General features: G+C 52.5%; 4 protein-coding genes across 4 annotated transcripts; 1 reads left to right on the forward strand and 3 right to left on the reverse strand.

Annotated features, from left to right (window-relative positions):
* Positions 1 to 782: 782 nt before the first annotated feature.
* On the reverse strand, positions 783 to 5624 carry ACET3X_009961 (uncharacterized protein). Its single transcript, XM_069456134.1, has 3 exons — positions 5242 to 5624; positions 4934 to 5186; positions 783 to 4879 (listed from the first exon to the last, which is right to left on the reverse strand). Exons 1-3 carry the CDS (start codon positions 5320 to 5322, stop codon positions 1044 to 1046), a joined length of 4170 nt encoding a protein of 1389 aa, XP_069302794.1. The 5' UTR covers positions 5323 to 5624; the 3' UTR covers positions 783 to 1043.
* Positions 5625 to 5998: 374 nt separating this feature from the next.
* ACET3X_009962 (uncharacterized protein) lies at positions 5999 to 7940 on the reverse strand (the record flags this gene model as incomplete). Its single annotated transcript, XM_069456135.1, has 5 exons — positions 5999 to 7072; positions 7121 to 7340; positions 7377 to 7526; positions 7579 to 7774; positions 7835 to 7940. The coding sequence occupies 5 exons, from the start codon at positions 7938 to 7940 to the stop codon at positions 5999 to 6001; spliced, it is 1746 nt and encodes a 581-aa protein (XP_069302795.1).
* Positions 7941 to 11717: 3777 nt separating this feature from the next.
* ACET3X_009963 (uncharacterized protein) lies at positions 11718 to 13067 on the reverse strand. Its single transcript, XM_069456136.1, has 2 exons — positions 12844 to 13067; positions 11718 to 12791 (listed from the first exon to the last, which is right to left on the reverse strand). Exons 1-2 carry the CDS (start codon positions 12958 to 12960, stop codon positions 11799 to 11801), a joined length of 1110 nt encoding a protein of 369 aa, XP_069302796.1. The 5' UTR covers positions 12961 to 13067; the 3' UTR covers positions 11718 to 11798.
* Positions 13068 to 13220: 153 nt separating this feature from the next.
* On the forward strand, positions 13221 to 15343 carry ACET3X_009964 (uncharacterized protein). Its single transcript, XM_069456137.1, has 3 exons — positions 13221 to 13443; positions 13496 to 15086; positions 15149 to 15343. Exons 1-3 carry the CDS (start codon positions 13251 to 13253, stop codon positions 15339 to 15341), a joined length of 1977 nt encoding a protein of 658 aa, XP_069302797.1. The 5' UTR covers positions 13221 to 13250; the 3' UTR covers positions 15342 to 15343.
* Positions 15344 to 22725: the final 7382 nt, after the last annotated feature.

Below are 22725 nucleotides of genomic sequence, written 5' to 3' on the forward strand. Positions count from 1 at the left end.
AAAATTATCTTTTTTTAGAAAAGTAACTTTGTCAGCACGCGATTCGTGTCAGTCAAACTCTAAAACGACGCACTCGGCAAGTGAACTTTGTACGGCATTACGTCGTCGTTGGCAATGGAAGCCAAGCGGGGATAATTTCCCCTTTACGCACGCGCCCCACTTGGCTTGCCCATCAGCCGGAATGACTCTCTTGATGCCGCACTAACAGCAAGGATACCCTATCAACGTGGCAAGGCCGTTGGGCAAAAGCGATCTGTGCACTGTTCTTTTTTTTGTCCAAGACTAAGCATCCAGGTCGAGGCATTCTGCGCCCTGAAGCTAATGGTGCGTCTGCCTTGGTTAACGTTGTACTGTAGGGCTGACCGATCGATACCTGAAATGACGACGTCACGTGTGAAAGAACTAGGAATGGAAAAAAGGCTATTTCGACGATGCTGCCGCCCAAGTCATAAATAAAGGTCAAAGGCGTCGCGACACAGATCTATAGCACTAACAGTCCGTTACAGCATCTTTCTTCTAGGAAACAACGGCACTCTGCAATTATTGGTACCTAATTAGCGTAACAAGACATAATTTCTAGCATCCAAGCCGCAAGAATTGGAATGGTGAAGCTTGTCTTATATAAGCTAGTAGTGGAATTGATTTCTACATCGCAACAACGCTTCACAAGCTGTCTTATCCTACGCTTGCTTCTAGTGTTTGCGCCACTCTTACAATACACCCTTCCAACCGTAAAAAGTAGCCATGAAACCATCACCAGACACCACAGTTTATTGAGATACACGGCCGTGAACATTACTATTAGACCCATCCCCCCAGTCCATACCTAAGCCCGCGCTCATACCAGCGCACTTGTATATACCTGATTCCCGCAACCCAATCCAATCCAATCGTACACACCCCGTCTAATCGAAACAGAAAAAAAGAAGATCCAAAATACGCTCAACCCAGCGAAGCAAGAAACCGAGAAAGAAAAAAGAAGAAAGAAGAAGAAGAAGAGATGGAATCAAATATACACGACACACAAAAATCCCCATCCATCATCATCCCACCGACCCCACACCTCCTCCCACCGGCGGCGGCGGCATGATCCCCTCCTGCGCCAGCTCATCCGCAGGCGGCACCTCCTCGACCGCGACCTCTCCATTCGACAAAACGACGCCTTCCGCCTCCACATCCTCAACACGACCCAATCCCTCTTCCACATCCTCATCCGTAACATCACGGAACCTAGCATGCTCCACCACCGTCAGCTGGTCCACCACATCTCCCCGATGATGATGATGGTGATCATTCCCCAACCCCCCATTCATCACAAGTCCATCTGCCTGTTGTTTCGTCGTCTTCCCCTTCTCCCCCCCAATCCCTAACCCCCTCACCGCCCTTCTCATCCCCTCCAACCTCGCCCGTTCCACCACCACCATCCTCCTCGCCAACTCCCTCAACGCGGCCCTGCCAGTCTCCACACGATTCTCCTGCCAACTCGCCAACTCCTGCGCAACAACCTGCTGCGTGTACCTCAGCTCGCGACCCAAATCCTCCATCTCACCTCTACTCCTCTCCATCTTCTCCTGCGCATCGCGCTGGACACGCGAGCGCGCGTCGTCGAGCAAGCCCAGGGGCCAGCGATCGCTGCGGCGCACGGAGAGATTATGTCGCTCGATTGATTTCTGTGTTGTTGCCATTTGCGAGATGATGGTTGAGGGGCGGGACAGCGCGGTGAGGATGGCGGTGATGGTCGAGGAGATGGCGTGCATGGAGTAATAGAAGCCGGACATGGGACTTGCGTCGCTTTGCTTCAGACACGCTGTGTACGCGTCTAGAGCTTTGACATGTGTGTGTGGTAAGAAGGTCAAGGAATGTAGCGCTGTGTTTGCAATTCGCGATGCGTCGTGTAGGTCGCTGGCGCTGGACCGCACTTTATTTGCGCGCCGCAGGACGCTGCGCGAGGCGTGGTGCAGGGCGCGAATATTTTCGCGCATGTGCTGGACAAAGAGTTCTACTTCGCGCACATCGTATATCGGCGCGTAATCTTCTCGGAGCCGCTCGACGCGCAGTTCGGCTTTCCGTGCGGACCGCTCGGCGAGCATCGACGAGTCAATGTCTGGCACGAGGAAGAACTCCCAGACCATTTCGTGCGTGGAAAAGGTAGGGTGGCGCAGCAAGATCTTGAGAAACGCATCGAGACGTAACTGCATGTCCCGCAGGATCGACCGCGAAGGGCGTGACGGGATCAGATAAGGAGACGCCATGTTGTGTATGACTGGTAACCAAGACGCAGGATGTTCTTGCGCGAGCCATTTCGCAAGGTTTTCAAAGTCCTGCAACGATCTGCGACATGTTGTTACGGTAATAGTCTTGTTAGCATTCGGCGCGCCGGATTTGAGTACGAGGCGGACTGTTCCGTCTTCGACAAAGAAGGAGCGCACGACGGTGGTTGTGCGGCCGTCTGGACCGGCTTCATTCGAGAGAAGAACCAGGTCGTCGATGCGATTCCGGACGTCGTCGTCTTTGGCGAGTTCCACGGCGGTAAGGCCACGTGCGTCGCGGTAGGATAGGTCTACTCGCGGGTCTTGGAAGAGCACCCGTACCATGTCTGTCCGACCGTATTTGCTGGCTACCATGAGCGGCGTGAACTGCCGGTCGTTTGTCGCGTTGGCATCGGAATCGCAGCGGTAGAGTAGCTTTGCAGCTAACTGAGGGTCGGTGATAATGTGTAGCAGGCTGTTACCCTTGTTGTCAACGTGTTCATCAAGATGCAGTGGCTGTCCGTCACCCTGGTCCTGGGTTGCGGCGAGCAGTGCTTTATCGACCATGTCGTGGTACTCATCGTGATCGTATGCCCTAGCCAAAGCGAAAACTGGTGTCTGACCGTTCTTGTCTTTCATTTGCCAAGGCAGAAGGTGTCCGATGCGGTCAATGAGCCGAGGCTGGTGGAACAGATAATGTGCCACGCATCTACCTTTTGCGTCTGGTTTTGAAAGGAACTCCTTCAGCGCCTGGGTACTGGGGCTATTGTCCAGAATATAATTAAGGATCATATCCGTCGTTCTAGTGTGGCCCAGTTGAATCGCTGCACTCAGCAGATTGGTGCCTTCGTTGTTGTAGTCTTCAAAGACATACGCGGGAGTATAGTACTCGGTGAGACTAAGCAGGTACTGCAGTGCCTTATCCTGGTTGTTTTCAATCGCCATCATCAACACCGACTCGCCATCGGGCCCTTGGGTCATGGTAAGCTTTTCTATCGAAACGTCGCCTTCGATAGCGCTGACCCTGGAATCAAGGGTTGTACGAGACCGGAATGACCGTGCCGAGCCACTCGACATACTCCTGGTATCCATCGATACCCTCTTCTTCATCTTCGGTCTGCCAGGCAGTGGAGGTGTCTGAGCACGCTGGAAAGGAAAAATGTGTGCGAGCGGACCATCTTCATGCGCACTCTTGTCGCGAGATATGCTTCGCCGTCGTGACGAATACTCGTCGTCGCCGTTCAGCGTAGTCCCCCCTACAGAATGCAAATCTGATAGACTCGCAGCAAACCTGAGCTGGCGATTCCTTGGCGGGGTGTCGCTCTCGTCCGAGAAGCTATCCGTATCCGGATTGAACGATCGGTCGGGCTCCAGTATACCCTGCATTGTCGCAAGATCACCAGATTTCGTAGCCTGCCACAATGCCCGATTCCGTCGACTTGCTCTTCGCAGACCGCCTGAATCCGTCGTCAGGTAGGAAAGGACAGCCTCGAATGTGCTGAGCGCATAGCCCATCTCTCCGCTCTCCACATCGTCAATGAAGATAAAATGTCGCATGTACGATAGCCGTGCCTGCAGATGCCGCACAGGCGCTCGTATCACTACTATGAGCAACAACGAGACAAGCGTGTCCGCGTTGATAGTAAGAAGATGATCCTGCTTCTCCGACATTTGCTCCCCGTTTGTCATGGTCCGCGCTTGCGATTCATCCGGCATTGTGATATGCTTCTGTACGCTGAGTAGTATCTCCAGCATCTCCTGCGGACTGCCTGCAACACCCATCTTCTTGAACATGTCGACAGCCTTGGAAAGCCGTATAGCCAGCTCTTGCTTGCCTCTGCGGCCATGACCGATATCGATTCCGACCTGCGATATATCAATGTCCACCATCTGTCGCGTGCGGCGCTCGAGGTCGGTGTCTTCCAGAAGCCGTATTTCTCGTATTCGCGGGAAGAGGATGGTGTGGTGTACTTGCTCGGCAATGTATCGTTCAATCATGCGCTCCACGATGGGGCCGGTCAAGTCGGTTGTCGCGCCCAGTAACGATAGCTGTTGCTTGTCTACCATCTGGAAGAGGTCAATGGCCGCTGTCACTGCGGTTTCCAGCGACCTCCGCATTTGGTCCTCTTGGTCGCCAATCTCGAGATTCGAGACGAAACCATTTGTGCCGTGTGACATGCTGCTGTGTATAGAGAAAGGCGTCGTCTCTCCCGAGGACACTGACCCGCGGCTTGGCGAACTCATGGACGATGTCCGCGACCTCTGTGATGGCGTCGCGGGCAAGGGCTTCTCGAGCTCCTTGCCAAAGTCGTTGAACAGCCTCTCCAGCCCTGGCTGCATTTGACGTGCAATCATGGGAAAGTGGTTCAACAGGTCGCTAAAGGACTTGACTTGCTTCTTCCGAGGCATGGACGAGCTGGCGCTTCCAGACGGACCTGCTGCGACTGATGTTCCTGCTCCTGCTCCTGCATCCTGTCTGGGCTGTAGTGTAGCGGGTATAATCGGGTTCGCATCGAAGGTGCCTATGAGGGGCCGCGAAATAAAGTACACGAGCCATGGCTGGGCATCGAAGGAGTCGGGGTAGAAGATGGTATCGCTCAAGAGCTGCGCCTGGTTGAGTGTCTTGAATCCTGTGTCATGTCAGCAGTCGTAGCCCATTCCTTGCCACTCCAATGTATGCGCACCTTTGTTGCTGTAGATGAAGGCGTCCTTGACTATCACCGTGCGCCCGTTTGCGGTAGTAAACTGCTTGGCCTTGCCCCGCGTTTCCCTGAAACTGCCCGAGTCCTTGGGGTGGTTGTTCGGCCCCACGCCGCCCGGTACGCGCAGCACATGGCTTGCGAGGAAGTCTTCGGAGCCGCTGAGGTCGACGTACGAGGTATTTGATTCCTTGTCGCGCGACGTGAGGAGGACTTCGGTCGTGGGTACGAGGAGGACCTGTGTCATGCGGGGTCAGTTTTCGGTCTCTGTGTGCACATGACTTGTCTCGTACGTGGTGCTGGGCTGGCTGGCACTGGCTGGGGAGTGCACTGCGGAAGAAGGCCCGTAGGAAGGGATTCAGCACGGGAGGCATTCAATCGACATGAACAATCTTCTGGCCGTGTGTCGGCATGCGCGGGGCATGTGGATTGGCAGGAACGGCTGCGCGATCGGGCGGAGGCGTCACAGTGGGCCGTGTCGTGAATAGGAGCCTGGTGCGGTGATTCGGAATGCGATGGATGGCGGCGGCGAGGAACAGCGACGGCAGCGTAGACGGCGGGCGCGCAAGGAGCGGAAGTAGTGCAAGCTTCGGGGTCAATGCACAAACAGGCGATAGACAGGCAGCAGAGGGCTCGCAAAACAGTCGGGACGATGGCTGGTACCACACACGACAGGCCCGTTGGCTTGTGAAGGTGAGGTGATGCTAGCCCGCCCTCGGTCTAGCGCTCAACGCGACTCTTTCGTCATCGCTCCCGCTCTTCCCCAGCTTTGTCTCACCACCACGGATGGACAAGGGATGCACATGGGCGCGTCAATGCTCTGGGGCACGCCATGTTCACCGTCACCATCTACGTGAGCGTTCGCCGACGACCTTGGAGCGCGTTCCAGATGTCGCTGGATTGCTGCTATACAGAGTACGCGTATTGCCGACACGGCACACGCGATCAGCCATCTCAGTATTATCATATTTCAACTTTAGCAACACGCTTTCAACTATCGCTTGCTAATCGCCCATTATAAAAAGCAAAACAACAAAAAGACGCTCACATCTACTTCGTGCTCTTCTTACACAGCTTCGTCCCATAATCCAGCACACTCCAGTTCTCCGTTCCAGGCGTCGTCTCCGTAAAGAACACGCCCTCGGGATCATACTTCTGACGTATCTTCAACAGCCTAGGGTAATTCGTTCCCCAGTATGCTTCCTGCCAGTTGGGCTCATTCAAATCGCCCTCGTTGACGTAGCTCGCACCGCCAGGACTCACATCCCGCAGTGCCTTGCCCACGACGTTGGTGTTGAAACTCTCGCGTTCCTTCTTGACCTCCCAGGACTCGTTGCCCGTCATTAACACGTTTGTGATGACGAAGCTGCTGGCGTTGCGCCAGGCGGGGTGAATAGCGTTGTCGACCTTGGGATTACCATGGCCGGGGTTGACAATGTGACCGACGTTGAAACCGAGTTGGGTAGGCTCAGGTATAGAAGCGAAGATGAGCGCGTCCGCGATTTCGTCGCCGTGGGCGCTGATATCGGATTGTGTGAACAGACGGCCGCCGACGATGGATTGTTGGTTCGCGCGCTCGTCTTCAAACATGTCGATGTAGAACTCGTAGAACGTAGGAAAGGCGCGGGTATATGTGCCGTAAGGCACCTGAGCTGCGTCGAGCTGCTCGTACAGCGGTGCGAGGACCTTTGCGAGCTGCTCTTCGTTCATGTTGGGTGCAACAAACGGTGCAATGTGGAGGCGCATCGGGCCGGGACCCTGCTCGAAGTACACAAACATGCCATACTCGGTGTAGTGGTTGGCCAGATTGTGGAAGATGCGAACACCCTTGGCAAACACCTCAGGGTCGTTGGTGTGCGTAGAGTTGATATCGAGGATCGTGCCAGCAACAGGGATTTCAGGAAAGGTCTTGACGGTGATGGAGACGACGACAGCAAAAGAGCTGGGACCGCCGCCCTTGAGAGCCCAGAACAAATCTGAGTTCTCCTTTGCATTGGCAGTCACAAACTTGCCCTCGGCGGTGACGGCGTCGAACGAGAGGACGTTGTCAGCGCCCATGCCGTAGATGCCGGAAAGAGGGCCGTGTCCGCCTCCCTGGATGTAGCCTCCGGCCCAGCCAACGGTCTAGGATGTGTTAGTGATAGTTACAAGCTTCCGAGTTGTTACACGTACCGGGCACTCTCCACCGACAATGACTACCTTGGGGCTCTGCTCAAAGCACTTCTTGTACAACTCGCGACCTTGCACACCAGCACCGACAACAGCCGCGCTACCCGTCCAGTCACCAGGCCCAGTGTACTTCTTGATGAACTTGACATCCTTGAAGCTGTGGGTGTTGATGAGAAGCGCGCCGTAGCCGGTGGAACGGCCCATGAAGTCGTGACCAGTGTTTCTGATGATCAAACGAAGGTTGCGCTCACGTGCAAACTTGACACCAGCCCGGATCTGTTCCTTTGTAGTGGCCATGATGACGTACTTGCCATAGAAACCGCGTGTGCAAGTTCCTGATGGATCGTCGGTCGGCATGCAGGTGTTGTTCGTCTTGAAAGGCCAGAGCTCGGCAATGGGGTGGTCGGTTCTGGCAACATGTTAGTATCGGTCTTTGTGTCGCTTGACAGGATTGACCATACAGCCATTGCTCGTTGCCCCAGTTGGCTTGTGTATCCGCGCACTTGGCCGCATCGTACACGCTGGTGCCGTTCTCAAAGTTCTTGTAGCAGACAGCACCAGGTGGGATGGCGACCTGCAGCGCGCCTGAGACGGTCTGGTTGAGCTTCGCCCAGTCTGCGTTGGTCGGCCAGCAAGCGTTGTCCGAGTAGCATTTGCCTAGGACACATCGATTAGCATGCGCCCGAAAAAGAAAGCAAAAAGGCGGCAGTAGCTTACACTGGTAGTCAACGCCATCTACCTTCTTGACTTCACCAATCCATTTGGCGCCCAAGACACCATTGGTCGCCAACAGCAAAGAAGCAAACAGCGACAAGCGGCCCATCTCGACGGAAAGTTTGGTACAGCGTCGATCAGCTGAACCCGAGTGTACCAGTGGGATGCCCGACTATTTATTGCCATGTTGGCTACGAGGAAGCTTTGCAGTTCCCCTGCTTAGCCTAGTGCTCCATCCTGCTTTACCTTGAGGCGAGAAGCTTCATCAAAGACACGGAACGCCCGTCTGCAGGGCACCGGCCTCGAGATTGGACTATTACCAGCGGTAGTCAAGAAAGAAACGCCTTTTACCTTTTCCTAGCCTGTGTACCGTCTTCCAGGTCCAGGGTACCTGGAAATATGCAAGCCACACTCAATAGCGGCAGAAGAGCTGCAATGGGTAGTCAGCTCGTCCTAGAACAGATCGCCGGTACCGGGCCGCTGGGAAGTTACAGACTAGTTGGAGTGATTGGAGAGTTTCTATTCATCCGGGTAGTGTTGGGGGCCTAGTGGACAGTTTGCCAAGACAGCGGTGCTCCTATAGCCTTTTTCTGCTCGCGCCACGAGGGGACATTCTAGGAGCCGGCTGTTATCTCGTGATTGCCACGTTGTTCAGGCTGGCAAGGCTGCTATCAAGTGCCATGGCGATACGCTGTGCTCGGGCTCATGTCCGGTATCATGTCTTGGTGTAGCACTGGGCCTTTACTAATCAAGCCGGTGTGAACTAAACGTCCGATTACTGTACCCGCGCATCAAGGGTCTCGCTTGGCGGCAGTCGCAATATGTCCGGTAAGCACCCAATCTGGAGTTCAATCTTGAATAATTGTGATGCTGTATCGTTTAAAGACACGCAATCATCGCGCGCTTACGCGCATATGTAGAACAACCGCAAACGACTTTCTCGTCAGACACTGATGCAGGATGCACCTGGGCATCCCTGATCTGCAAAAGAAAATATCTGCGCGTGTGGGCTGAACCAATGGGGTGCCATTTGTTATTGGATGAGCAATGCGGCGCAGTTGCAGAGCCTCGTCCGTAGGATTTAGGTTTTCAGCTGCATCGACCGACCCATGCAGTATATTTAGCCCCGGAACAGCAGCCTCTCTTCGCCATAGTCTCCGCATATCCCCGCGGTTCACGACTCCACTTCGTATCGGGGGGGTAAGGGTCCAGCGGCTAGCATCCGGAGATGCACAATTGGGCCCTTGCGCATCAGCAAGTGCTTACCACATCAAAATCTTGTTTCGCGCAAAAATGCTAAATGGAGGATGTAGAACACTATCGGCGTTTCCCGCGGCTGTCCCTTGTCACTCTAGCGGAGGCAATGAGACAGCGGCCCCCTAGCTGATCGTCACCATGGTTGACAGAAGGGCCGGTCTCATGAATCCGCAGGTCCGGCAGAGAACATGACACGCATCCGAGCCGTGTCTTGGTCCCGAATAAGATTCAACGCTAGCATCCTCCACTAGGCTCGTATTCCATGTGAAAGCAAGCAACGAAGCCGAGATGGCGCTCAACTCCGCATATTGAAGTGGATGCATGTGCTTAAGAAGTCGACTTTCGCCGTCGAGACCAGCTCCTTCGTTTCGTGCTTCGGACCGACAGTCTTTGCTCAACGTACGATTTCTTCGGCCAGACGACCTGCGACAAGCTTGCCCGTATCATAGTCCAGTAAATGTAGGTCCGGAAAGTCATCTCGGATCCGACTTCTGGTGACCCTGCTCGCTGTTGCAATCTGGACAGTACCACCTTCCATCTCTCTCAACTTCTTCACGAAGCACTGTTGTGGCGCACGGTCCACGCCGCAGTCAGGAGTATCTCGTCCCTGCCTTGCGGCTTCTGTCACTTGCCGTGCCTCGTAGTGATAGTTTTCCTCATAAGTACCCCATATAAGAATCTCGAGTAAAGGACATCGGTCATGCGCCCACTGAAAGAATCGCGTAGCAAATTCTTGATGGACACCGTGAATGTCCACCTGCGGGCCAGGCGGACGAACAGTCCTAACGCGATCCTGGTAAAGTTGCAGCATCTTCAAATTCTTGAGCTTTTCGATTGGTGCCTATAATAAGTCATGAACGCTGCGTTAGGCGACACCGGGGTAGTCTCGACTCACCAGAATGTCAATAATGTAAGAGAACATATCCTCCGCATCAGCTCTGGGGATACTAAATTCATACACACTTAGCCCGAGTTGTTCCAAGGCGCCAAAATGATTGCATATTTCTATAATCTCTAAGTCCCTTGGAAAAGGATAGTGGTCGTTATCTCCTTCACGCCACAGATCCAACAGTGAGAGCGTTTTGAGCCTGGTATGCAGCGGCCACAAATATGGCCCAAGGTCTGGTATATCATCAGGGTCCAGAGATATACTGTGTAGGCCGTTGATGTGAAGACAGAGGTGTTGAAGACCTTTGTTCCATAGAGACAGCGCTCTTATATTCTCGCTTGCGTCGTCATCGAAATGGTCTGCAGTCCGTACTTCGAAGTGTGTCAAGTTCCGTAGTTCGGATGAGCTGGCCAAATATTCTAGTTGCCCAAAAGTGCAATCTACGAGAGCTAGCTTGGTCACCTGCGACAAATCGAAGATGTAAGGAAGGGCAGAGTTGAATGCGTCAGGCATGTAACCATCAAGCATGAGTTTGCGCGCTAAAATCCTCTTGTCTTCAAACGCACTAAGGCAGCGCTTGTCGTTCCAGTATGTGTGTATGCTATCAGTCCATCCTCCCAGGAAAAGAATCGAAAGCGACTCTAGCGCAGGTAGTGCTAGAGCAAATCGCACAAACTCATGTGTACGTCGTTCGTGCCCATCGAATCCAGCGGTTACGTGACGCATTTTCGGGGATATGAGCTGGTGTGAGTCGCCATGCGACACGTGTAGACCGTTTATAGACTGCTGGTGCTCTTTGAGGAAGCTTATCAGGTCCAAGTGCAGATACATAGGGTTAGGGGTTGCGGCAACGTAGCTGGATCTCTGTCAGTCTGCTAACTCACCAGAGTCGCATCGGATCATGGCCAAGAAGCAATGACAAGTGCGACAGGAATCTTGTAGCAATTTGTGAGCTTACCGGAACTCTCGTAGCTTGTTCGAGGGAATATCCTGCAGAATATTCAACATCCAAGAGTTTCTCACAGCTTCATCCAGCGGGTCATCCGCAGACGAAATCCATCCAAATTCCCTCTTGGGGATGTTGAGTAGACTCAAGCTCCGTGTGTGTACCAAGTGCTTTTTCGCGCCGCTATCAACACACTGACGGAACAGTGCCAGCTGGCCATCACGAGCCCGAACATCGAGCACAATCTTCCTATACAAGTACTCTGTGGCGAGATGGTTCCAACTCTTTGAAGTCAAGCAAAGCGCCTGCAAGTCAGCGTAGAGTGGAAGCTGGTGTGTGTCGTTAGCGACCGATCAACTGCTGCGCCGGGCAGGTGTGGTGAGATATGGGGTTCGCACATAATCCAGTATCATCCGCTGTACGTCTTCCACAAGCTCAGCTCTGGAAAGAGGGTTAACCGTGCGGCTGCTCATATTGCGAGTGGGGAGGCGGAAGATTGCAAGCTGCATGGGAGCATGAAGAGTGGCTAGAGTGCGGGGATGTGTCATGTGACTTCGTGTTAGCGACCTCCAAGGCGTTTTTGGTGGGTACGGCGAGGTCGTGCGACTAATGTGGAAGTCGCGGCTGTGCTGCGTCCACCACACCACAACTTCTTCCAATTCGCATTCCTTCTCGCTTCACCGCAAGTCTTCGTTGAGTAAGTGCTACGATTGCGGCTCAAAACAAGAAGTATTCAATGGTACCAAGCAACACAAGGAAGCTGATTCTGCATTTAGGTTGCGAACACGTACAATCTCACTTTGAGTCAAATCGTCTCATCATCTTGCAACGTCATCTAGGGTATACGCATATAGTTCCCACAACCCAAATATGACCTACTGTGCATTCGGCCTAAATGCCGGCATCCCATTCTTCTTGCCCCAACCCCAAACCTTGCCATTAAGATCAGGCACCATGATCAACCAAACAATCGTCGCAATCCAAGCGCCTATCGTATCGAGAACCACGTTATTCCTCTGACTGCCCGACATGGAACCCCAACGCATCAAATGCACCAACCAATTCGTCGGCGTCATGAAATCGCCGCCTTCAAGCCCTTTGACCGCTGCCGTCGCAGCTTCTAGCTCCGTCTGCTTTGGATCTGAAGACTCTAGCTCGAAGCTCACCGGATGTTTAGTCTTGTTCTCGTTTTCGAAGCCCGGAGAGAGTATGCTGCCTGGAAAGACGACATGGATATCGACGTCAAAAGGCGCAGGTGCAGCGCCAGTGGTGCTCGTCTTGGAACGACGCGCTGCGTTGTAGAGTTGTATTTCTGAACGCAGACCATCGGCGAGGGAGCGGATAGCGGCTTTGGCAGGGGAGTAGGCAGAGTAGCCTGCTATGTTCATGAAGGCGAGCGCGGAAGAAGTCATGATGAACTTGCGAGGCGGTTCCAGCGCAGAGCCCGTTTCTTGCGGCTTGTACGGCACTTCTGGGTAGAGCCACGCTTGGAGTGTCTTGTGTGCCATGTACGCTGACGCAAAATAGTTGAGTTCCATCTGTTTCCTCAGCGTATCGGTGCTCGTCTCGATGAACAGGCCAGGCACTGAAGACCCTGCGACGCACCATACTATCTCCGGCATACGTCCATTGTTCCAGGCTGTTGCTTCCTTGAGTATGCGCGCGTTCTCAGCCTCGGAGGTTACGTCGGCGGCGATGTAAGTGAAGCGCTGGGCCGAGGGGTTCTTTGCGTGGGCTTTTGCGTGTGCGAGGGCGGTCTCGAGGTTCTTTGCTGTGCGTGCGACGAGGATGAGGTTTGCGCCGCGGGCGGAGAGGAGACGAGCGATCTCGCTGCCCATGCCCTGGGATGAGCCAGTGAGCAGAACAGTCTGTTTTCAATGTCAGTGTGTAAGCGGACTAGACAAGGTGATGCATGCTTACTCGGCCCTCTACGGGGAACTGATTGCCTTTCCAGAATGCGAAGCCCATGATGTCCGCGCTTATTATTCCGACAAGCACCAGGAGAATGATGGTGGCTCCTAGGAGCAACTGCGACATGGGGAATGAGCTTTTGCGTATACCGACGGATAGTAATTGGCACGCCTGAAGTCTGACGATGCTTACGCTGCCAGCATGTACCGCAGAGCCCAATGGGTGCTAGTTCACCAGTATGCGGAACGGTGACAGGTGAATTCACATGTGGAGCCAAGGGTGCAGGCCTAGCTCCACGAGTGGGGAACTTTCCGACTCCCGCGGCGAAGCCAAGATTTCCAGCCGAAAAAAAGTCACCCGCGACGTTTGCGACCGACACGCACACGCCACAACACAACGCAGCACATATCGCAGCCATGGCAAGGAAGAGGAAGGCTGGTGGTGGCGCATCGCGCGCGCCTAAAGCGCCAAAAGAAGAGGATTCCAGAATGAGGATCAATACGTTTGAGGATGTCGCGGACTCGGAGGACGAGTTTCATATGAATCGCGATAAGATACTGCTCGACGAAGGGCCGGCGGCCAAGCGGATGAGGAAGTATCAGGAAGAGGGTTTGTCACGTTTTACCCTGTGAATGTGATGCGAAGACTGACTTGAGTCTAGACAAATTCCTACAGCCATCCGACGAAGAAGTACTCGATGCCGGCAGCGACGACGACGACGTTGATGACGACGAAGACGCCGGCGATGAATCAGCAGACGAGATCACAGGCCAGCGCAAACCAGCCGACGACGATGAAGAAGAAGACGTGGGTGGATGGGGCGCCTCGAAGAAGGATTACTACGACGCCGATGCGATAGAAACAGAGCAGGACGCGCTAGACGAGGAGGCCGAGGCACGGCGCATACAAAAGAAGCAGCTACAGAGCATGACAGAGGCAGACTTTGGTTTCGACGAGGACGAATGGCTCGCCGAAGAGGGCGACAAGACTGCCGAAGGTGGCGCTGTAGTGACAGAGGTCCTGCCGCAACTCCAAATCACCGACAGCATGTCTGAGGAGGAGAAGATGAAGATTATGCGCACCCGATACCCCGAGTTTGAGCACATTTCGAAGGAATATCTGAGGCTGCAGCCATTACACGAAGAATTGGCTGCTGCCGCCAATGCCGCCGAAAGGGTGCTGAAGGTGCAAGCTGCAAAGTCTGGGAAGACTGGCAAACCTCTGCCTACGCCCAAGGCAGTCACAAAGTACAGGGCTTGCGCGGCATATCTTGCAGCCATGGCCATGTACTTTGCTGTTCTCGGGTCGACTGCAACAGACAATGGATCGCCAGTCATTGCCATGGACCCTGCTGAGCTACACGAGCACCCTGTCATGGACACTCTTTTAAAGTGCCAAAAAGTGTGGACGAGAATAGAAGACCTTCCCCTTGGAGATCCCATGGTCGAAACCGAAAATGACGAAGAAGATTCATTCGTGGACGAAACCAGCGCCGAAGAGCTCGAAAACGACCTCTCCGTCAAGAAGCCCATCAAGCAAAAGAAGACGCGCGCAGAACGAGCCGCAGAACTCGCCCGCGCAGAAGCGTCCGCCCGCCGCGCCGCAAAACTCGCAAAAGCCGAACAAGACCTCGCCTCCCTCGATACCCTCACCGACCAAGCCGCGCTCAAAAAGGCAGCCCGCAAGCAGCAGCAGCAAAAGAAGAAGACACCCACTACCGAACCCAAGCTCAACCTCCTCAACGCAGACGACTCCGACTTTGGCGAAGAAACCGAGCTCACCGCGCACGAAGCCGCCGAAAAGGCAAAGAAGAAGAAATCCCTCCGCTTCTACACCTCGCAAATCGCCCAGAAAGCAAACAAGCGCGACAACGCTGGGAAAGACCAGGGCGGCGATGCTGATATCCCGCACCGCGAGCGTCTCAAGGACAGACAAGCGCGTCTGCAAGCCGAAGCTGAGAAGCGCGGTCAGCATAAAGATGCTGGGCCTGGTGTTGCACTGGGTGATGACGATGGCGCTTCTGTTGCTTCTGCTGATGATGATGCGCCTGGTACTCGGCGCGACGATTTTGAAGATGAGGATGGGTATTACGATATGGTGGCTGCGCGGTCCAATGATAAGAAGCAGAGTAAGCTTGAACGTGCGGAAGCGTATGCGCTGGCGAAGAAGGAGGGGGCGAGGGTGGTTGAGGAGGAGGTCGTTGGTGATGATGGACGGCGAATGATTTCTTACCAGATTCAGAAGAATAAGGGGTATGTTGTTGTCCTGTTTATTTGTTTGTTTGTGGTGAGATTGACTAACGTTTTCTGTGTAGATTGACGCCACATCGCAAGAAGAGCGTGAGGAACCCGCGTGTGAAGAAGAAGGAAAAGTACAAGGAGAAGCAGAAGAAGCTTAAGAGTATGAAGCAGGTGTTTGATAAGGGTGCGGCGGCGAAGGGTAGTGCGAACTATGGGGGTGAGCTTACGGGTATCAAGTCTGGGTTGGTGCGGAGTAGGAAGTTGTAGGGAGGTTAGTGGTAGAGAAAGAAAAATAAGGCGCAGTTTTGAAACTTGGGTCGCGATATTAGGTGGACAAGAAGACGCGCTGCGGACCAACCAAGGAAATTACATTCAGAACAACATTCAAAACATCCTGTGCTACAACTACGATGACGATAGCGATCTTCTTCGTGGCAGTTACTCTCTTTTTCGAACTCTCTATGATAGATCGCCAGACTGCTCCGTTCTCTTCTCTGCATTCGCCGCAACGCTTCCCCATAAACACTGCATGGCCTTTCCGTTATCCAACTCTTTTGCCCATAGCCCCTGCGTATCAGTCTCTTTGTGCCATTCATAGTCCTCATCAAGTCGAGGACTATGGACTTGACACTAGGTTCAATACTCACAAGATGGTGTCATCGTGCAGACCTTGGGTATCGGTTGTTGATGCTGACAGGGAGTCGGATTTGCGCTGGTAGTCCAGTAGGAGAAGACATTGTTGTGACGAAAGGGTGGAAAATTCTATATCAGCCTGGACAGCATATATACTGGAGATTTCGTCGGCCATTTCCTTGTATAAACCCAGAATGAGCTCGTATTGCTCTTTCGGTTGATCAATGCTGCTCGAGTCTTCGAAGAACTGCGCTGCACGGTTGCTCTCCATTCCACCGATCTCGATACAGTAGCATAATGCCTGCTCCATCCACTTGTATGCGTCGTCCATCTTCCTCATCTCTATCAGCCCAACGCTCAGATAAGCCATAGCTCTGATCGAGCGCCCTGTAATTTCTTTCAATATCTTTATGTGAACCTCGATCGTTTCCAGAAGGATATTGTGGCTTTCAGAAAACACTCTCCGGGCTCTCAAGGTGTTGCAGAGCATGAGTTTGCAGCTCAATGTGTCCCGGTGATGGATACCAAGCCGTCTTTCTGACATCATCGTTGCCTTCCTGAGCAAGGCCTCGCTGTCGGCGTATTTGCCTTGGTAGTAGAGTGATGCACCAAGATTGTAGGGGATCAAAACTTGCTGCAAATCTGAAACATTTGTAACATCGAAGCTAAGTTCTAGTACGACTCTCGAAAGCTCCTCACTTTCCGAGTACCGCCTTGCTAGGATGATCGAGGTGCAGAAGTTCTGTATAGCAAGTATGGTGGCAGCATGTCTTGACCCGAAGGTGGTCAATTGGATCTGAACAAGCTCCCTTAGAAGCCCTTCTTGACTCGTCCGGTCATCCAGGAGTCCAAAAGAATACGCTAATTCAAAAGTAGCCCGCTGGTACAAGGAACCACCTGGATCGATGCTTCGCGCCAAGGCATGGACCTCTTGAGCCATCTGATTGGCTTCTTGAAGCCTTCCAAGAGCCAAGACCGCATTCGTGAGACCTGTTTTCACGGAGATGAATGCATGCGAGTGTTTTCCATATCGTCGCTCGATGGGCAGGATAATCTGTCTGTACTCGTATTCAGCTTGTTCGAAGTAGCGAAGCTCAAAGTATGTGTCTGCCAACTTCTTTCTCATTCTCAACGAGGCGGTGGTCAACCCCAAAGCAGTACTCTCCAGCTGCCTGATCTTGAGCAGACAATCATCCAAATCCTTGCTCAGGACTTGAAAGTGTGTCACTACTGGTTGTACCCAGAGGCGTCTTCCTTGGTGCTGTGGGGAAGCGTAAACCTCCCGTGAGAATGGATCGAGCTCAACTACTCTGGACGAGGAAAATATCACATCGACAGAAGGGTATTTGAGTGCACCAGCAGTGGTGCGCTTTCTCGAGCTGTATCGGTGAGACGACCACATGATAGCACCCTGTTGAGACGTCTCTTCATCGTGATGACTGGTGGCTTCAATGCTCCTTAGAGAGACCGATCTGTAGGATGGAACCTGCTTGTCGACCCAAGGTACTAGCCGTCGATCAGAGCTGCAAGCCTCTAGGTCTTGCAGAGAGACGGTGTCAATCGTTGACGTGGATACCTCTGGTACCGTATGAGTTGGTGAGCTGTACAAGACGATATCAACGGGATTTATCTTTAATGCCGAGAAGAGACGAGTCATCAACTCAATGTCGCGGTCTGGAGTCTTTAGGGGAGTAGGGGACGTAAAGTCGTGCTCTGGTTCCTGCACGGTACAGAGATCCACATGACCACCCGGTGAGGTTTCTACTCGCTCGAACGAGTCCATCGAGAGCGTCCTTGGAGAAAGTCCAGAACTTGTAGCTTTGACTGAAGAGACTGCCAACGAGAGGGGGACGCGGTCCCCTGCTTCAACATGATGTGTAAGAGATTGAGTTTGTTCTGCTGGCAGCGTCGAGGACGACATGATCAACACATCCGAGGTGTCGTCATATCTCGAAGTGTTCGACAGATTTGTTGTGGAGATACCCGCTAGAGGTGTTTTATTGGTGAAATCGGAGGGCGCATCGAACATGCCTTCGAGATCCTCGGTACGTGTGCTCTTTTGCTCGCTATCAAGAGTTTTTAGTCTCTTTTCCCAACGTTCGCGTTTAGCCGCAGTGATCCGGACTCCATCCATGGAAGCAGCTGGCTCTCCTAGCAAGGGCTGTGTCTTCGACAGAAAGGCTCCTGTCTCATGCTGCTTTACATTCTTCTTGAAGTTCCAATCAGCGAATCGCTTGGTGAGCTGTTTCTTGCTATGAGATCGTTAAGACGACTGCGCACCATGACTGGGTAGTGAGAAGTACCTAAGCTTAAGGCCATGGCTTTCTTGTAGAGCCTTTCTGACCGCATCCAAGGTCTTGTTCTCCTCGAGGTAGAGTCTGCGTAACAACGGTTCCAACTTCGTCCACTCCGCCTCACATAATTGCCTGGCCTTAATTCCTGGGTGACACGATGATTCGGAGACGGGACGTTGCTCTGTTACCACATCATCAAAGTTTTGGACCAACTCAGGCTGTGGGCGCCATACGCCGGGCGCTCGTAGCAAGGCTGAGCTAGGGACACCATGACTAGCACCGAGGGGGATCGCGTCAGAATGTGTGCGTTTCATCACCACGGTGGCTCGTGGGTGATGGCGATGGCGAGCAGCAGAGTCTGTAACTTGGAATTGATAATTGTAGGAAAGAGTAATGAAGCTGACATGCGGAAGGCTCGATGTTTAAAGCACCACGAGCTGAAGCCATCTTGGCTACAAGGCAACAAGCGATTGGCCGTCAACAAATTTCCTTGCATGAGCTGGGGGCTGAATGCATCACTGACCTATCAGTGACTCAAAATAGTTGCCTTGCATTAGCGCCAACACACCCTTCTGAGTACGAAGCTTGCACGTGATTTATTTGCCGACGTATCTACACCATGAGGTTAGCCTAGCCGCCAGATGGGTGTTGGTTAGTCCGAATACAAAATTTCCTTGCATGAAGCACTGGGAATTGAGGACCGGTGTAGCAATGACGGATCAGCCAAGGATGATCAAAAGTTACCTTGCATGAGTGCTTTCAGCAAAGACCAATCGTAAGAGGACGCTGAGTGATAGCTCATTGGATCATAGGTTGAAAATCCGCAATCGCCTTGTTTCATAGCCCCAGGAACGAGAAATATCCCGCATGAGTTGGCTCCGGAGGCGTCGATGATGCCGACGAAGCCACGAAGTAGGCTGGAGGGCACAAGTATAGGTCAAAGCTTCGCTGAGATTCAATCACACATGGCAAAGCTCCACTGACGTATATGTCCCTCTCACAAACTGTTTATATCATCTCACGCCAACCATCCAAACCACCGCTAGCCACCCACTTTTTTCGTCTGTCATCGAGCCTAGCAAGCTCACATACCATCATGGATCCGATTAGCATCACCAGTGCCGTCCTCGCTATCGTTCACATGACCAGTATATGTCTGAAGTCGGGTAATCAACACCTTGGTCCCTCGTGCCACACCTCCGCCACACTTCTCAGTCTCATCCAAGAGCTTTACTGCTTTTACGGTGCTATACAAAGCCTCAAGACCCATCTCGAGATCAACGAGCACGATACCATCCGACTCAGCTCACTGGACTGCCTGGAAGGGCCGCTGTCGGACTGCAACCTTGCGCTATGCCTGGTGAAGAATCAGCTAGAAAATGATACGTTCTTCAAACGAAAGCTTGTCGGCAAACACCGCGACAAGAAGTTGGACGATGCCATCAGTATGTTGAGGAAAGGACGCGGTTTGTTTGAGACTGTTTTGTTAGCGGACCAAAGGTATGACTCTCGCGCATTGTTCCCATACCTTGTAATCTCAATGCATCGCCTCCGGAGGCCGAGTGCACCAACAGCCAGATGTCACATGAACTAATCCCCAGTAGGACTATCACCACTGCCATCGAGAGATATACCATCAACATAGCTGAAGAAATCCGCGATATAAAAAACAAGCTCGAAGGTGACGGAGACCTCATACGAAGCCTCACCAGACAGCTCACTCTCCGGCTGGACGCGGCTAATGAGCGCGACGAAGAGATGAGATCGACCTTGCTGGAGATCGACAACAAGTTGCTACAGGAGCGTGGCAATAAGCGAAGAGAACCCCGGAGGCAGAGATGGTCGAGATGGATTGCCATTGCCAGCCAATCGGCTTTTCAGATTGCCATCCAGCTGGCATTTAACTGTCTGCTTGCGAGGAACGGTAGGATGTGATCTGTATCTGTAGCTTCATGGTCTTCTCCTGCCATACTTTGAAAATAGATTAGAAGAGCTCCAGCTATTGTCTCTCCTGTCCTGGCGTCTGTCGAGCAGCAAAACTCCCCTTCAATAGACATGTTACAATGTCCCCATCTGCCAACTACAGTGCGATGTCCTGCAATTTTGTCGTTGGTTGGTTGAAGCCTGTAGTTCCTACTGAGACTTCGAGAAATCTCAATGAATGAGAAACATGGTGTCCGGCCTGATATGCGCAGAATCTCTTTGATGTTGTTCCATGAGGTGAGGAATAAATGCCGCGCTCACAAACTGACTATGGGCGGATGCCTCTCCAGTCGCACCGTTTCCATCGCTCGTAGTGTCCAGATCTCGGAGTACATACAGTGCTTCCCCACCATACAACGCAGCGATTTGGTCTCCTGATTGAATTCCTGGGTAAGCGTATCCGATCCGACCGCCTTTCGTACTGAAAAAGGTATGTCCGCGCATGTATGCTAACCAAAAATGGCACTGTATATGTTCCCAACAAGGACCAGCATAAAACCAACCAGAGGGATAAGAGTACCACGTCGCCAATCTGGGCAGTACCTCGTGGTATACCTTCTTGGCTGCTTGAGTTATTCGGCAGTCCAGGAAGACAGACGTGATGAAATCTTCTGGGATATCGGTAACATCTTCGCTTTTCCCATAGAAGACACGGCGAGCAAGATCGAGACCTCTCAAATGACAATCAACAGCAACGTCATACAAAGCCATTTCCACTGCCGAACCAGGGTCATAGTGACCGTGATTCATATCAAGAGAGCCTTTGTGTTCCACAATCTCCTCAATTGAGTCCACCACAAAACCACGAACGCAAAGCACGTCTTCATGCAGCAAAGTACTCACGGGCGTCTTGACATGGTTCCAGATTGCTTCGCGTCTTTTCGGTGCTTGTTCATAACTGTTTTCCTCGAACAAAGCCCAACGAGAGCTTGATGATAGTTCGACTATTGGATCATTCCACCTTCCATCAATCGTAACCCTGCAAGCTGATTTCCCTGACAGATTCGGGCACCACGACGGCAAGTGCGGAGATTTACGTTCCAGAGTAGGCGTGCTGTGGAGCAGATCTATCCCACCAGGTTCGTCCATCAGAGCTCTGGCAAACATGATCCAAGTCTTCCAGTACTCCTCCCGACCTTGAGCACTGTAGTCAATGCATGAGGTCAACTTATCTCGAAACCCCTTCTGCACAAGTCCTGCTATTGCCCAAACACGGTCTACAGGCTCTTTTACACGCCGCCCACGCAGATTACACAATTCGATTCCAAGATCAAAAGCTTTCATCTCCAAGAAACCTCTGTTTCGAGCGGTCGATTTTCGATAGAAAGTGATGGCATAGCAGATACGGGCTGCGACAACATCATTTGTACTCGATGCGAGCTTTGATGTTCTTGCAAAAAAGCTGCTGTTGTAGAACCCGTCCATGAGAAAGTCCACAAATTCATCAAAATCCACCGAAAGAGTACCGCAAAGTAATGTTGCGGTACTTGGGAGAAGAATCTCCTGGAATGTCCATAGACGCCTGAACCATTCGTTATTGAGGAGCCGACTCAATCCCTTCCAAAAAGCTTCTCCATGACAAGGCAGCTCTTCCTTCTCTGGGTCAGAACATCCACGATCTGCACTAAATTTTACCATCCATGTCTGTTGTTTGGTCATCACTTCCTGGAATTCACCGAAGAAGACTTCAGTTTCCGGAGTCGAAAGACCCATCCATACGACAACAGCTGTCGCCCCGGAGTATATATCGCGCATCAGTGGTATTTGAATACTTTTCTCTTCTTTATCTTCTTGATTGATGCATATGGCGTCGATCCAGATCTTTCGAGCTGTCGTATTCGTTTGGTATTGGTGTAGGTAATACAACATCTCGAGTGCGGTGGATGTAACGACGAGAAGACTACCGCTGCATTTGATGGTAGTCCAGGCTAGCGAACTTCCCCAAACATACGAAACTGCATCGTAATCAAGGTCCTCGGTAAATGTGTACTGTTCGATCTCTATCTCAACAGCCCCGTCAATGCATTTCGTAGTGAGGAGGCGTAACTGATTCTGCCGAAGTTCCCGGTAGTTGTACGAGGAGCGCGGAGGCTCCAGATTTGAGAGAATTGTTTCCATCGCTTATTCACGTATTGTGATACTGTGCTGATCAGCGCGAATGGTGAAACGAGAAGCGAGAAGCGATGGTCCTCGAGAGAAAATGTGAAGATGTGACAGTCAGTAGGCAGCGATGGATCTTCAAGACCACAGGCGCACCAACATGGTCAGGCTGAGCGGGGTAGTCCTGAGGTATAAGACTGTCGGCGTTGTGAATCTCAGCCTGTCGTCTTACTCGACTGGGTGTCAAGGAGGGGGCAGTGCAAGCCACATCGGCCCACCATTGGTATTGGCACTCGCACAGACTGAGGAGGGCAAGCACATGAGCTTGGAAACACAGACGTCGTGGGCCAGACGCAAAGCCTGAGCGTCATGACTCGTTGCTTTGGCGTAAACGCGGAATGGAGAGTAGTAGGTTGTTGGGGCTTGAGGGGCAGTGTGTCAGCCCGGCTAGGTGCGAGGGGACTAGCTTGTGTTAGCGTCTTGATATACCAAGAAGACGGAGAGCACGTAAGATTTTATAATGGATCTATTCCTCATTTCCTCAGATGCGCATCCCTGCAGATTATGCAATCATAGTAAAACAATCGGGTAACATGAAATCTAAACACGCACTCTTCCTCCCGACCATTCTCACCACGCAC

This window comes from Alternaria dauci, chromosome 10, assembly GCF_042100115.1.
Source record: "Alternaria dauci strain A2016 chromosome 10, whole genome shotgun sequence".
Taxonomy (NCBI): Eukaryota; Fungi; Ascomycota; class Dothideomycetes; order Pleosporales; family Pleosporaceae; genus Alternaria; species Alternaria dauci.

Coding starts and splice junctions, on each gene's coding strand:
- ACET3X_009963 (XM_069456136.1), bottom strand. CDS start 12,960: ATGTCGCAGTTGCTCCTAGGAGCCACCATCATTCTCCTGGTGCTTGTC. Junction 12,792..12,843: donor AGTTCCCCGTAGAGGGCCGA/GTAAGCATGCAT, acceptor CATTGAAAACAG/ACTGTTCTGCTCACTGGCTC.
- ACET3X_009961 (XM_069456134.1), bottom strand. CDS start 5,322: ATGCCTCCCGTGCTGAATCCCTTCCTACGGGCCTTCTTCCGCAGTGCA. Junction 5,187..5,241: donor GCCAGCCAGCCCAGCACCAC/GTACGAGACAAG, acceptor CGCATGACACAG/GTCCTCCTCGTACCCACGAC. Junction 4,880..4,933: donor CTTCATCTACAGCAACAAAG/GTGCGCATACAT, acceptor GACATGACACAG/GATTCAAGACACTCAACCAG.
- ACET3X_009964 (XM_069456137.1), top strand. CDS start 13,251: ATGGCAAGGAAGAGGAAGGCTGGTGGTGGCGCATCGCGCGCGCCTAAA. Junction 13,444..13,495: donor GAGGAAGTATCAGGAAGAGG/GTTTGTCACGTT, acceptor ACTTGAGTCTAG/ACAAATTCCTACAGCCATCC. Junction 15,087..15,148: donor CAGATTCAGAAGAATAAGGG/GTATGTTGTTGT, acceptor TTTTCTGTGTAG/ATTGACGCCACATCGCAAGA.